The sequence below is a fragment of the Amblyomma americanum genome, chromosome 3, assembly GCF_052857255.1.
Source record: "Amblyomma americanum isolate KBUSLIRL-KWMA chromosome 3, ASM5285725v1, whole genome shotgun sequence".
NCBI lineage: Eukaryota > Metazoa > Arthropoda > Arachnida > Ixodida > Ixodidae > Amblyomma > Amblyomma americanum.
In genome coordinates this window covers 160,884,832-160,896,562 of record NC_135499.1, presented here as the reverse complement: position 1 = coordinate 160,896,562, position 11,731 = coordinate 160,884,832, and the positions used below count along the sequence as shown (strand labels likewise).

General features: G+C 47.9%; 1 protein-coding gene across 1 annotated transcript; it reads right to left on the bottom strand.

Moving 5' to 3' along the window:
• Positions 1 to 5,245: 5,245 nt before the first annotated feature.
• Positions 5,246 to 11,290, bottom strand: LOC144124209 (uncharacterized). Its single transcript, XM_077656857.1, has 4 exons — positions 11,223 to 11,290; positions 10,525 to 10,795; positions 9,171 to 9,361; positions 5,246 to 5,447 (listed from the first exon to the last, which is right to left on the bottom strand). The coding sequence occupies exons 2-4, from the start codon at positions 10,714 to 10,716 to the stop codon at positions 5,246 to 5,248; spliced, it is 585 nt and encodes a 194-aa protein (XP_077512983.1). The 5' UTR covers positions 10,717 to 10,795; positions 11,223 to 11,290.
• Positions 11,291 to 11,731: the final 441 nt, after the last annotated feature.

Here is an 11,731-nt window from a genome sequence, read left to right as displayed (position 1 = left end):
GAGTGTAGGCAGACAGGCTAGCATATTCTTTCAGACACACTGCGGATATCTTGAAGCCAGGCGCTACACAACGAAAAAGCGCTGGCATGTAGTTCGTTCAGTTTGTGTGGTCTGTTCACTTTTCAGGAGCTGTGAACATATATCTGGAAATTGTTCCTTGCTAAAAGAAAGGTTAGGTAAGATTGACAAGATGATCAGTACAAGCAGTTGAGATTGGATGACCGTTGTGTATGTACCGGCCCGGCGGACCCGAATTGCCCCTGAGCAGAAAGCCTATTAGTGCTGATGTGAAGCTTCAGCTGGAGCTATATACCACCTTTATAAAAGAAAAAATACAAAAACATCGACAGTAGTTGTGCACACTTGAGAAGAGGAGGGAAAAGTTTATTCTCTCATGATTTGTCCGGAACTGCGCGTATAGAAATAAGAATGGACAACTATTCCGTTCATCTGCTACAGTGTACTGAAACAAGGGTACAAAAGTGTTAAAAAATATTTGTTTATTAAGTCACCTGTGTTCACCTAAAACCAATGCCGAGCAAAAAAAAAATGTGTTAGCCAAGCTGTAGCTTACCAAAATAGAAATATCTAGGGATTTTTTTCAATCCATTACACTCATTTATCAAATAGCCAAGCTACGCTGAGAACAATAAATTGCTCACACATGCTTGAATAAAATTGCAGAAGTATTGTAGTTTACACCAGCCCGCGGGGTTGGCAGACGTTACAATAAATTGTCATGATTGTTACCACTGATTAACGGGAGACACAGCGAGAGCCGTTAAGATATTTAACTTTACGATATGTTGTGGTAAAGCATATGTGAGCGTCCTGGCATCTGTATAGTTTTAGGGCGTTCTTTATAGCTTTCAACGTGTAGTCGGTCTTCGCCTAGGTCTATTCTCTAGTCCGCTGCTCCAGAAGCCCAGCGCCACCGATGATCCTCTTTCGCAGCAGCTGCCGCAGATGGACGCTCGCCGCGCACCTTGTCACGATCTCGCCGCACCCTCCTCCTTTCATAGCAGCCACCTTCCAGACAGTTATCAATGTAACCTGCCTGCGGTTACGCCTTGCTACGATACCGCCCTCACGGCTCCTGCCGTAGTAACCCTACTCTTCCTTCCATGGTAACTACCCCCCGGGTGGTTTCTTTCGCAACCGGCCACTGGTTGCGCCTAACGCTCTCGTCATACCGTACTTATTCCAGGGTAACCATCCTGCGATTGGAAATGCCTCCGCTCTCCCGATTATCTCCTCTTTCTACGGTAGCCCCCCCTGTGGTATCGTTCCTGTGGTATCCGCCTACCGGTTACGAAATTCTCCACATCTCGCCATACCGTACTTATTCCAGGGTAACCATCCTGCGATTGGAAATGCCTCCGCTCTCCCGATTATCTCCTCTTTCTGCGGTATCCCCCCCCCCCCCCTGTGGTATCGTTCCTGTGGTATCCGCCTACCGGTTACGAAATTCTCTACATCTCGCCATACCGTACTTATTCCAGGGTAACCATCCTGCGATTGGAAATGCCTCCGCTCTCCCGATTATCTCCTCTTTCTGCGGTATCCCCCCCCCCCCCCCCTGTGGTATCGTTCCTGTGGTATCCGCCTACCGGTTACGAAATTCTCTACATCTCGCCATACCGTACTTATTCCAGGGTAACCATCCTGCGATTGGAAATGCCTCCGCTCTCCCGATTATCTCCTCTTTCTGCGGTATCCCCCCCCCCCCCCCCTGTGGTATCGTTCCTGTGGTATCCGCCTACCGGTTACGAAATTCTCCACATCTCGCCATACCGTACTTATTCCAGGGTAACCATCCTGCGATTGGAAATGCCTCCGCTCTCCCGATTATCTCCTCTTTCTGCGGTATCCCCCCCCCCCCCTGTGGTATCGTTCCTGTGGTATCCGCCTACCGGTTACGAAATTCTCCACATCTCGCCATACCGTACTTATTCCAGGGTAACCATCCTGCGATTGGAAATGCCTCCGCTCTCCCGATTATCTCCTCTTTCTGCGGTATCCCCCCCCCCCCCCTGTGGTATCGTTCCTGTGGTATCCGCCTACCGGTTACGAAATTCTCCACATCTCGCCATACCGTACTTATTCCAGGGTAACCATCCTGCGATTGGAAATGCCTCCGCTCTCCCGATTATCTCCTCTTTCTGCGGTATCCCCCCCCCCCCCCTGTGGTATCGTTCCTGTGGTATCCGCCTACCGGTTACGAAATTCTCCACATCTCGCCATACCGTACTTATTCCAGGGTAACCATCCTGCGATTGGAAATGCCTCCGCTCTCCCGATTATCTCCTCTTTCTGCGGTATCCCCCCCCCCCCCCCCCCCCTGTGGTATCGTTCCTGTGGTATCCGCCTACCGGTTACGAAATTCTCCACATCTCGCCATACCGTACTTATTCCAGGGTAACCATCCTGCGATTGGAAATGCCTCCGCTCTCCCGATTATCTCCTCTTTCTGCGGTATCCCCCCCCCCCCCCCCTTTGGTATCGTTCCTGTGGTATCCGCCTACCGGTTACGAAATTCTCCACATCTCGCCATACCGTACTTATTCCAGGGTAACCATCCTGCGATTGGAAATGCCTCCGCTCTCCCGATTATCTCCTCTTTCTGCGGTATCCCCCCCCCCCCCCCCTGTGGTATCGTTCCTGTGGTATCCGCCTACCGGTTACGAAATTCTCTACATCTCGCCATACCGTACTTATTCCAGGGTAACCATCCTGCGATTGGAAATGCCTCCGCTCTCCCGATTATCTCCTCTTTCAACGGTAGCCCCACCTGTGGTATCGTTTGTGGTATCCGCCTACCGGTCACGAATTTCTCCACATCTTGCACGGCACCATCCTGCAAGTGGTTCCCTTGGCAACGCACCCACCCTTTACGCCGACGACACGAGAGATAGCAACATACTACTACGACTCAAAACCACCGGACTGGGCGCTGAAGAGATGTAGCTGTAGGAAGCTTCCCCTGTATGTCATTTTTATTTCGTGGCCTTTGACGTGCAAAACGTATATGAACTGTTCTGCTGTAGACATAAATCTACAGAGCGAAGTTATCTCAACGGCCTGCTATTCGGCTTAAGCGAGGGCATTGTGCTATGAGGCGTGGTGCCTGGTTGTGCGCTTACCAGCAATGTCAAATATAACCAATGTGCTCCAAATTACAAAGACAAGACAGAACAAGGCAGTGGAAGCTCTGACGTTCAGCTTGGCATGGCATGCATGGTCAGGCGATGCCTGCTGGCTGCCGCTGGCGCGGTTGCCCTCACTGGCAGTGCTTGAGGTGGTTTGTAATTACGCCGCCTGGTTGGCACGATTGGAAATAGATCGGGTTTGTCAGCACCAGCCAAAACTGCAGGTATTTAGAGAGCAAAGCCGTAATTGAGCACGCAAGGCTTTCAATGCCCATTTCTGAAGTACCATCTCGCACGTATTGAGGAGAGCATATGGCCCAAGACGTCCTGTGGCAGCAGTGATAATATACTATGTCAGTAAAGACAAATTATTTAGTGAGGCAGAGGTCTGTCTAAAATACTGCATTGGAAGAGGAGCTACAGAGTTCTCAAAAGTGTCCACAGAAGCTGACAGACATCCAAAGAGAAGTAAAATTGACGCTTGTATTGAATACATGGCTCGTCATTACTGAGTACATGCTTGAGCGCCTGCTGCTTTTGAAAAAAAAAGAAGTAAATGCGTTAATATTTTCAACCTTAAATATCTGAATCTGCATTGTTTTGCTTTGGGCCTATTAGAAAATTAAAACTGAAGCAGATTTAAATCTACTCTACACAGAGGTAGAAAACTGCTGAACTAGTATGGTAGACTTCTGCACTGTAGCCCTTTTCTTTTCATAAAACATTGATGCTATGAAAAACAAACAAAAGAAAACAAAGAAGCATAAAGACACAAAGCTGTGAATATATGCAAAAAGAGGCCGCATTCAAGTAATGTTAAAAAGTGGACCGAATGGAAAGAAAACAAAGCAATCCTGAATATGCTATGTATTGTGGTTCCTGCGAAAACTGGCTTTAAACATGAGAAGCGTACGGCCTCTCCTGTGTTCCAGACGTGTGCCGACATCGAACAAAACAAGGCGTTTTTGATTTTCGACAGCCGGATCTGGGAACAGTTGGTGACGCGCAGCCTTATATTATATGCTTTGTGCGGCAGAATAGAGAAAACAGGCACGCTACTCGCACGCCGTTTATTACCCTTGACCGCCACCCCACAGCGGGCTACCAGAGTCCGGTTGAATTCACAGGTACGTGCAGCACATCCACCGCGAGACAGAATGCAAGCTGTAGTGGCTTGTCCAGGCCAGAGCTCTAGAGCAACAGGGAGCGTCGTATGAACGGACACAAGAAATGGCCATGGCAGCCTCACATTTGCTGCGGACGAAGTAGGTAATGGTTTCTATTTCATCCCGGTGGAATAGCCGCATTGTCACAGTTCGCAAAAGAGTCCTCCCATTACCGCACTCCGCCTCACAGCGACTGTCGCACTAGCACATGTTAAGATGCTCTGCGCGAACCAATGAGACGAGCAGTCAGCAGTGCAGTCTGTGAAAAACCCGCTTGGAGGCTTCCGAAGTACCACATGAGAGTTAACCGGTGACACCAAGGTGAAAACACTACTGCTTCGCGATTAAAGTCACAGTAGAGTGCATTCGCGATGAGCATGACCCTCAATACTTCACTAGTATTATGTGACAGCCCACACGGGGTGTACTACCTGGTTGCTATAAAAGGATGCTGCGGGTGGCGGGTCTTGAGGCTCTATTGGAAAGGTACATGCCCCTCCCAAGCGGCAGTGGGTTCTAAAACCACCCATACACTGGATATTGCCGATGACACAGCTCCCGAACTGCCGACGCGTAGTACCCACGATCGTGCTCTTGAACGTGGCCAGGTTTCGAAATTACTTTTTGTTATAATAAGAATTCTGGATAATTCCTCGTTTGCTAAGGAAAGTAGCAAAAAAGGATTTCGCAGGCATTTTCTGCGGTCGGATAAATAGGGTGCACCTCCAGCTTCGCCAGAAGTGCTAGAACTCAGTCCAGACGGAGATTGACGATGAAGGAATCTCCTGGCGGCGCGCAGGTTTGAACTGTCGCTGTCCGACGAACTCCGGTGTCGGAGCAGCGACGCGCGCGCTAGCCCGCTTCTCGGGGTTGGGCCGGCCGTCCGTGAACTCGTATCGAAACACAGCGGCCCGAACCCCAAGCGGCCGCCTATTGGCGTTGCAGCGCCGAGCCCTGGGTGTGCACCTCGCGCTTCAGATGGTAGAGCGTGTGCCACTCGCCGAAGACTGTGCCGGCGCTCCGGTTGTTCCTCATCGTGTCAGCGATGAGGTCACTTCCGGCACTGGGCAGCTGCTCGAACTCGCATCCACGGAGCTCGGATTCGAGGCGGCCAGTCACGATGTGGTCATAACTGCGTAGGACAAGAAAGCTCTGCTTGTGAACGCGAGTATAGTTTACACGAATGCACTTAGAAGTTGTTAGCTTCAGTCGCTTTCGTACCGTTTTATTGCTATTGAATTATAAGGTTGAAACCCATGGCTGCCGCAGCAACCAAGATGATGTCATCTGCCTACACCCTTGAAGGCAAAATACAAGGAAAGCGAAGTTGAAAACAGGGAGTCACGGCAGTGCGAACAGCGAAATCCTAAAACATCTGCCTCAGGCATCCCCCCTTCAACACTGCCCCCCCCCCCCCCGAACTTCGCATACGCTTCCCAAAAACTGGTAACGCGAACTAAGTAAATATTCGGTAGGAATTTAAGGAGGTGCTTTCAGCAAAACTCAATGTTGTCATGTAATGCAAGCTGAGGAATAAATGGCGAGATTCGATCATGGCATCTGCTAATGCATTGCGATGTCTTAATGGGAGAAAAAGTGTGGGATCAGAAGCCAGCATGCTTTAAGAGATGCTGCCGGAGAAGTCAACAGTGCGCGCGGCAGTGATTCAAAAAATGGCTGTGGTTTAGCTCTGCTTAAACGTGGAGTGACGCGATAGCTACAGCTGGCCGAGTGGAATTCGCTCAGTCGAATTGCAAAGTCAGTCTTTCGCCGCTCTGTTTCGCTGGGCGTTCCTTCATCTTCGTCCCTGGACGTGGATTCACTCTCTCCCCCTCTCCTCTCCTCCCCGCCCTTGGTTCCGCCGCCGCACCGCAGCAACAGCTGCTCAGCGCCACGTGACCAGCCGCATGACCACGTGACCACGTGACCATGGCGCCGGCCGGCAGTAGCAACTTCTCCGCACCACGTGACCAACCACGTCACCACGTGACCAGGTCACCACCACCGAGCTCAAGGGGTACCATGCTGAAGGCTCGAAATGCTAGCGTAATGTACGTAAACGCAAGCAATAAAAAGCTTCCGAGATCACTGCGGTAACCCGCATTGGAGTAACGTGGTGGTATTGACGCCACCTCGCCACTCGTCGCCTCTATTTGCTCCTCTTTGACTCTATTGCCCTATTTGCCGGAGAATTTGTGCAATTCGTCTAATTCCCACCAAGCTTTATTCCAAACATTCATATTTGACGCCGAGCGTTGCCTCTGCCCACACTTCCGGTCACGTGTTACTACACTTCTGGAGTTTCAAATTTGGCGCAACTTTTGCCATGGCAACTGCCACTTTTTGCACATTTTTGGCTCTAATTAATTAACTATTCATCCGATCGACACCAATATTTTTGCGCCGAATCCTCACATCCTCCTCCTTCGACCGTAACCACGTTTTAGACGTTCTCTTTTCTAGTTCCCCACAACGGGTGCGGACACGTTTTGATGGCCTAGCAAAGCTTTCGCTTTAATATTACGCAACGTCACTGCCTTCATTTTTGCAATAGAAAACTGCACCGCAAGCCACACCAGGAGTGAATTTTGACGAGCTTTGAGAACATGCTCAACATCCTTACAGGGTGTTTCAGCTGACTTGCACCATGCTTTAAATAAAATATCGCGCACAATGTTAGGATTCGACTATTGCGGGACTGTAGGCAGTCGTCTTGAACAGGCCACCATTATTTGTATATACACCTTATTTGCTAATTAAAAAGCTTATTCGGCTTTTGTTCGTTAACACTGGGGTAAAATTTTCGGCCTCAGTGGCAGAACACGTTGAGAAATATTGATTTAAACTGGCTCCATGATAATAAGTTTAGCGCAGTTCTTTATTTGTTAATCTAAAATAAATACAGCCAGATTTCATCCAGCCAGATTTCATAATTGTCAGGTGCCTATGCGCGCCCTTGTCGCGATGTTAGCCCCTCAAACACACCCCGTTAGAAAAAAGTTCTCTACAGAACGCCGCAATGAATACACAGGCCACCGGCCACAGCTGTGGTGCGGCGTCGTGAGTGGACACTTAGTTTCTCTTGAATCATGATGCTCAAGGATTGGCGCGATCTCATTGGACAAAGAAATGTTAATATATGCTATGACGATGGCGCTTTCATGCTCCTGCTGCAGCATCGTGTTTCTAACACCAAGTTTCCGCGCATATCGCGGAATCGTCGCTGTGAGCCAGGACCCGATTTTTCACTGCGGAGTTACGTAACAGAGTTCCTGGCAATGGGCCACGTTTGAAGGGGATAACATCGCAACGCGGAAGCGCGTAGTCAGATGTCAATTCCTACCCTCGTGGGACTTATTTAGGGCTCCGAAACGAGCTCTGCTGAAGCTACTTTGAAGATACTTGGTTAAATGAGTCTTTACCCACTAACTCTACAAAATTTATGTTGGTCGTTTCGTGCCCAAGTTAAAAATTAAGAATGTATTCAATTCATTTTTGTGATTAGCACATCAGGTGCTTTAAAAAAGTATGCTGGCATGGTAAAGACGACTGCGTACAAAATTGCACTAGTCGAATCTTAGCCGAGCACGTTGTATTTTTTTACAGCTTGATATCAATCAAGTGATACGAACACAGGGGCCTTACGAGGCGTGAACCACATGGACAAGTAGTTCGCGAGAGTGGCAGCCAAAGCTAAGCCATTGCTGAAAACAGGTCCACAAAACTGTCCAGGGCCCGAACTGATGCAGTTATCAGAAATAATTTTGCAACCGTCCATGCCCACTCCTCTTGACAGGATAAACATTTATGCTGAAGGAGGGAAGCCCATTGCTTCGTCATAAACCTTGCATATGGAAGTAAAGTGCGCCGCTATCTAGCGAAAGCCAACCATGCGCCCCTTACACCCATCCTCTCCTTTTTATGAATGAATTCTGTTATGATTGCCTGCAATGAGAAACCTGTACCGGCCAACGGGCTGCCAGCTTAACAACTTAGCATTTGTTCTAACCGAATTGAATATAACGATTGCCCTCTTTTTATTCCAGATACATGGTGAGCCTGGATTGAACAGAGTAGAGTAACCGACGTGTACGCATACAGAGAACCCTTGTGCTTGCTAGCAATTCAACTATCTGAACACACGACAGTGCATCTGAAAGTTAAACAGCAGAGCTGCTGAACAGACATGATTGAAATTTCTTTAATAAAAACTCAGGGTTTCAACCGAATATACTTTTAAACGCTGAACATCAATTTACAACTCATTCTTTGTGATGCAGTAACAAAACTGGATATTAGGCATCTCACTCACTCATCTGCCGTAGAAGATAGCAACACCACGAGTTGTTTGCGCTTACGAATAACGCGGAGAAATTCTAAAAGTTGCTTTCCTTAATATAGCCTTTAAAACCGCAACCAGATAATCTTTCAGCCTTTTCTAGGACCGAAGTATCTTGCAAATGAAACAGACGTTGTTTTGATAGGTGCCGATGAAAATATTCCTGCGGCCCACATTAATTTGCACTGAGCCAGAGGAGGACCTGAGCCGAATTACGTGAAATGAAAGCTCCCGTTACAGCGTCTCTGTGCGTTCTCTCGTCGGGCCATTCCTGCTGTGCAGGGAGATTCTAGCCTACCACAGATACAGTACGCAGAATGCTCATGATATGTAGGAGGTACTCTTATAACGCCAACCCGAGCAATGGTTCCACCTGAAGTTGAGCCATCACCTCCTGTTCCATATAACACAATTTATGCAGTTCTGTCTAGCACAGCATTGACTGCACATTCACTGACAATCTTTCGTCTTACGTTCTGTCTATTTCGTGGTTCATACGGGAGAAAATTCACTCACCGAGATGGCGGATCAGCACTGGGCTGTTTGCTGACTTGCTCCCTGCGCGACTCGGTGTGGTGGTAAATTGAGAGCAGCTGCTGGTGACTGACGGTGCACTGCTGGGCGTTGAAGGTGACTGCGTCTTCCTCTGCGGCGGAGCGCGGGGAAGGCTCGACGGCAGCGCATACGGTCCCAGCGGCCTGCACTTGCTTTAATGATACGCTCACTGGCAGGACGTCAAGATACCAGGACAGAGACTTCTGACAGCGCCCAGACTTCATTGCATTTCACCAGATTCAAAGTGGTGCTGGTTAACTCGCTTAAGATGGGCAGACAAGGAAATGAAACAAGGTGCCCCTTAAGATGAGTACTATACATAACCTGACTTTAATAAAAAAAATTAATTTCTTGGCGTCTATGGTGAACTGCTTGAAATTTACAGGTGCGCTGTGTAACTGAAATACACCGTAATAGAATGCGCATATATATTCCGGCTGCGTGGCATCTTGGCGAATAAATGAGGTTTGCTATCTAATGCTGCGTTGCACAAAGTGTATATAGCTGCAGGGAATTGTTTCCAACGAGCACCGGACGCGGCTGTCAGAGCTGAAAATATTCGGCTTTGGACGGGTAAAAAAAACTTCCGCTATCGCGGGTTCGTTCTCTACAGGAGGCGTATTGCCTTTTCGCATAATTTATGTGTAGTTTGGAAAACGGAAACGATCTCCACCCCTCCTTTTGAACCCTGCAGCTTAAAATTACACAGCTGCATTACATTAAACGTACGGTGTAATAACTTCGGTTCTAATTCATTCACTTCCAATCGAAATGTCAGATCACGGTAACGTGAGAGTTACCGGCTGGGTGTCCCCCCACATAACAGCCTAAGGAACTGTCTCTCAAGGGATGCCTAAACTGCGTCAAGTTTGCTGAAGAAGTGAAAACGACGAGGCAGCGAACTAGGGGAGTAAACAACGAAGCGGAATCTCGGGCTCTTTCACGTTCGGTTCTTTCTGGTGGCACACAGCGTGGTTCGGTGTGGTTCAATATCCGCCGCTCCTCTGGCTCGCGTTACGGACGTACAACATCAAAGCCAGTACAGTTTTACACCTATTACCGCGATGTCAGAACCTTTTTTTTCCTAACCACTCAGAGGTTTTAGTCATCTCTTGTATACGTGAGATATTTGAGCAGTTATGTGCAGTCATTTGACTATTAGCTAAAAAGCCAAAACCTGTGCTCTAACCTGTCATTCAGAAAATGTATTTGAATGTGGTAGTACGAATGCCAAGCATTCAATATGTGATCATAGCAATGCTACAAGTACTCCGGCACATGGCAAACGGGAGGCCCATTTCTGTGTTTCACCTACCTGCGTTGTGGCTTCGGCAGTGTTGGCCCATGAGCTGAGACACAGCAGGGTGACGTGCGCGTCTTGAAGCTGCCGGTGGCTACACGGGGCAACGGACCAGACCGACGTAGGCAACGCAATTCTTGGCTGGCTGTTGACTGCAAAGCTCGGTTGCTGTTCTCCATCTCCGTCATCGTTAGTGATGTCTGCCATGGTGATCCGCAGTTGAACCGGCGTTTAGGCGGTGATCCAGTGGACGTATATCGCAGCGCCTTTATGAGAGGCTCTGGTTCTATATGTTGGTTAAAATGAAGGAAACGTGATTCAAAGGTAGTGGACTAGAAAAAGAGTTCAATACACGAATGTATTTAGTTCTATGATACTGTTGAAGAAATTAGAAAATTAATCTGCTGAATTTAAAGTAAGGGGTCAGTAAGACTTCTCACTTTCAGTGTAACGGGCCGGATGTTCAAGAGGGAAATACTACATGAGAAAGACAAACAATTCAGACTTATTATTCTTGCTGCTCGCAAAACAGCGAATTGACAACATGTTCTCATAGGTTAGAGGCACGAATACACTTTAAGAATAACCATTAGGTTGCATAACTAATTTCCAAATAATTGCGAGGTTAATGATTGGCCGGAGGGAGGGGGATAATGTAGTAGAGACTGAAGAAAAAAAAAACAGTTCGTAAGAGATAATGCTATGATTTTTACCTGCTGGCGAGGAACTCGGCAGTGCTGGTGGTTCGGACAGCAGGGTGTTTGGTGAAGTACCAGAAGCTGAAAGGTATTAGACGGATGAGTGAATGAAGAAGTATTCTTCTGAAAGCATTGCAGCGGTTCACTTGGTTTATTGCACAAATGTGCTCATGAATATTTGTGGTGATGAAGCAGGTTAGGTACCGAGAAAACCTAGCAAGTTTGTCATTGTGCTTGACCCGTGGCATACGCTGAATTATGTGTAACGCTTTGTTCCGGACCGCTGCGTGATGGTCAGTGGCCTCCATACGCCAACATTGCTGTCTTGACATATGTAGCAGAAATTGTCCAAAAGGCGTGTTCAAGCTCAGTATTGTCGTAACATACGAAGTTGTTTGCAGTTGAGTTAAAAATGCATGGTGGTTAATAAAGTTGAAGTATATGTGCTTTTCTTAAGGCTGACCATTTCAACCCGACAATTATGCAAGTATAAATAACTGCACCGAGCGCAGTGAAATTTACTT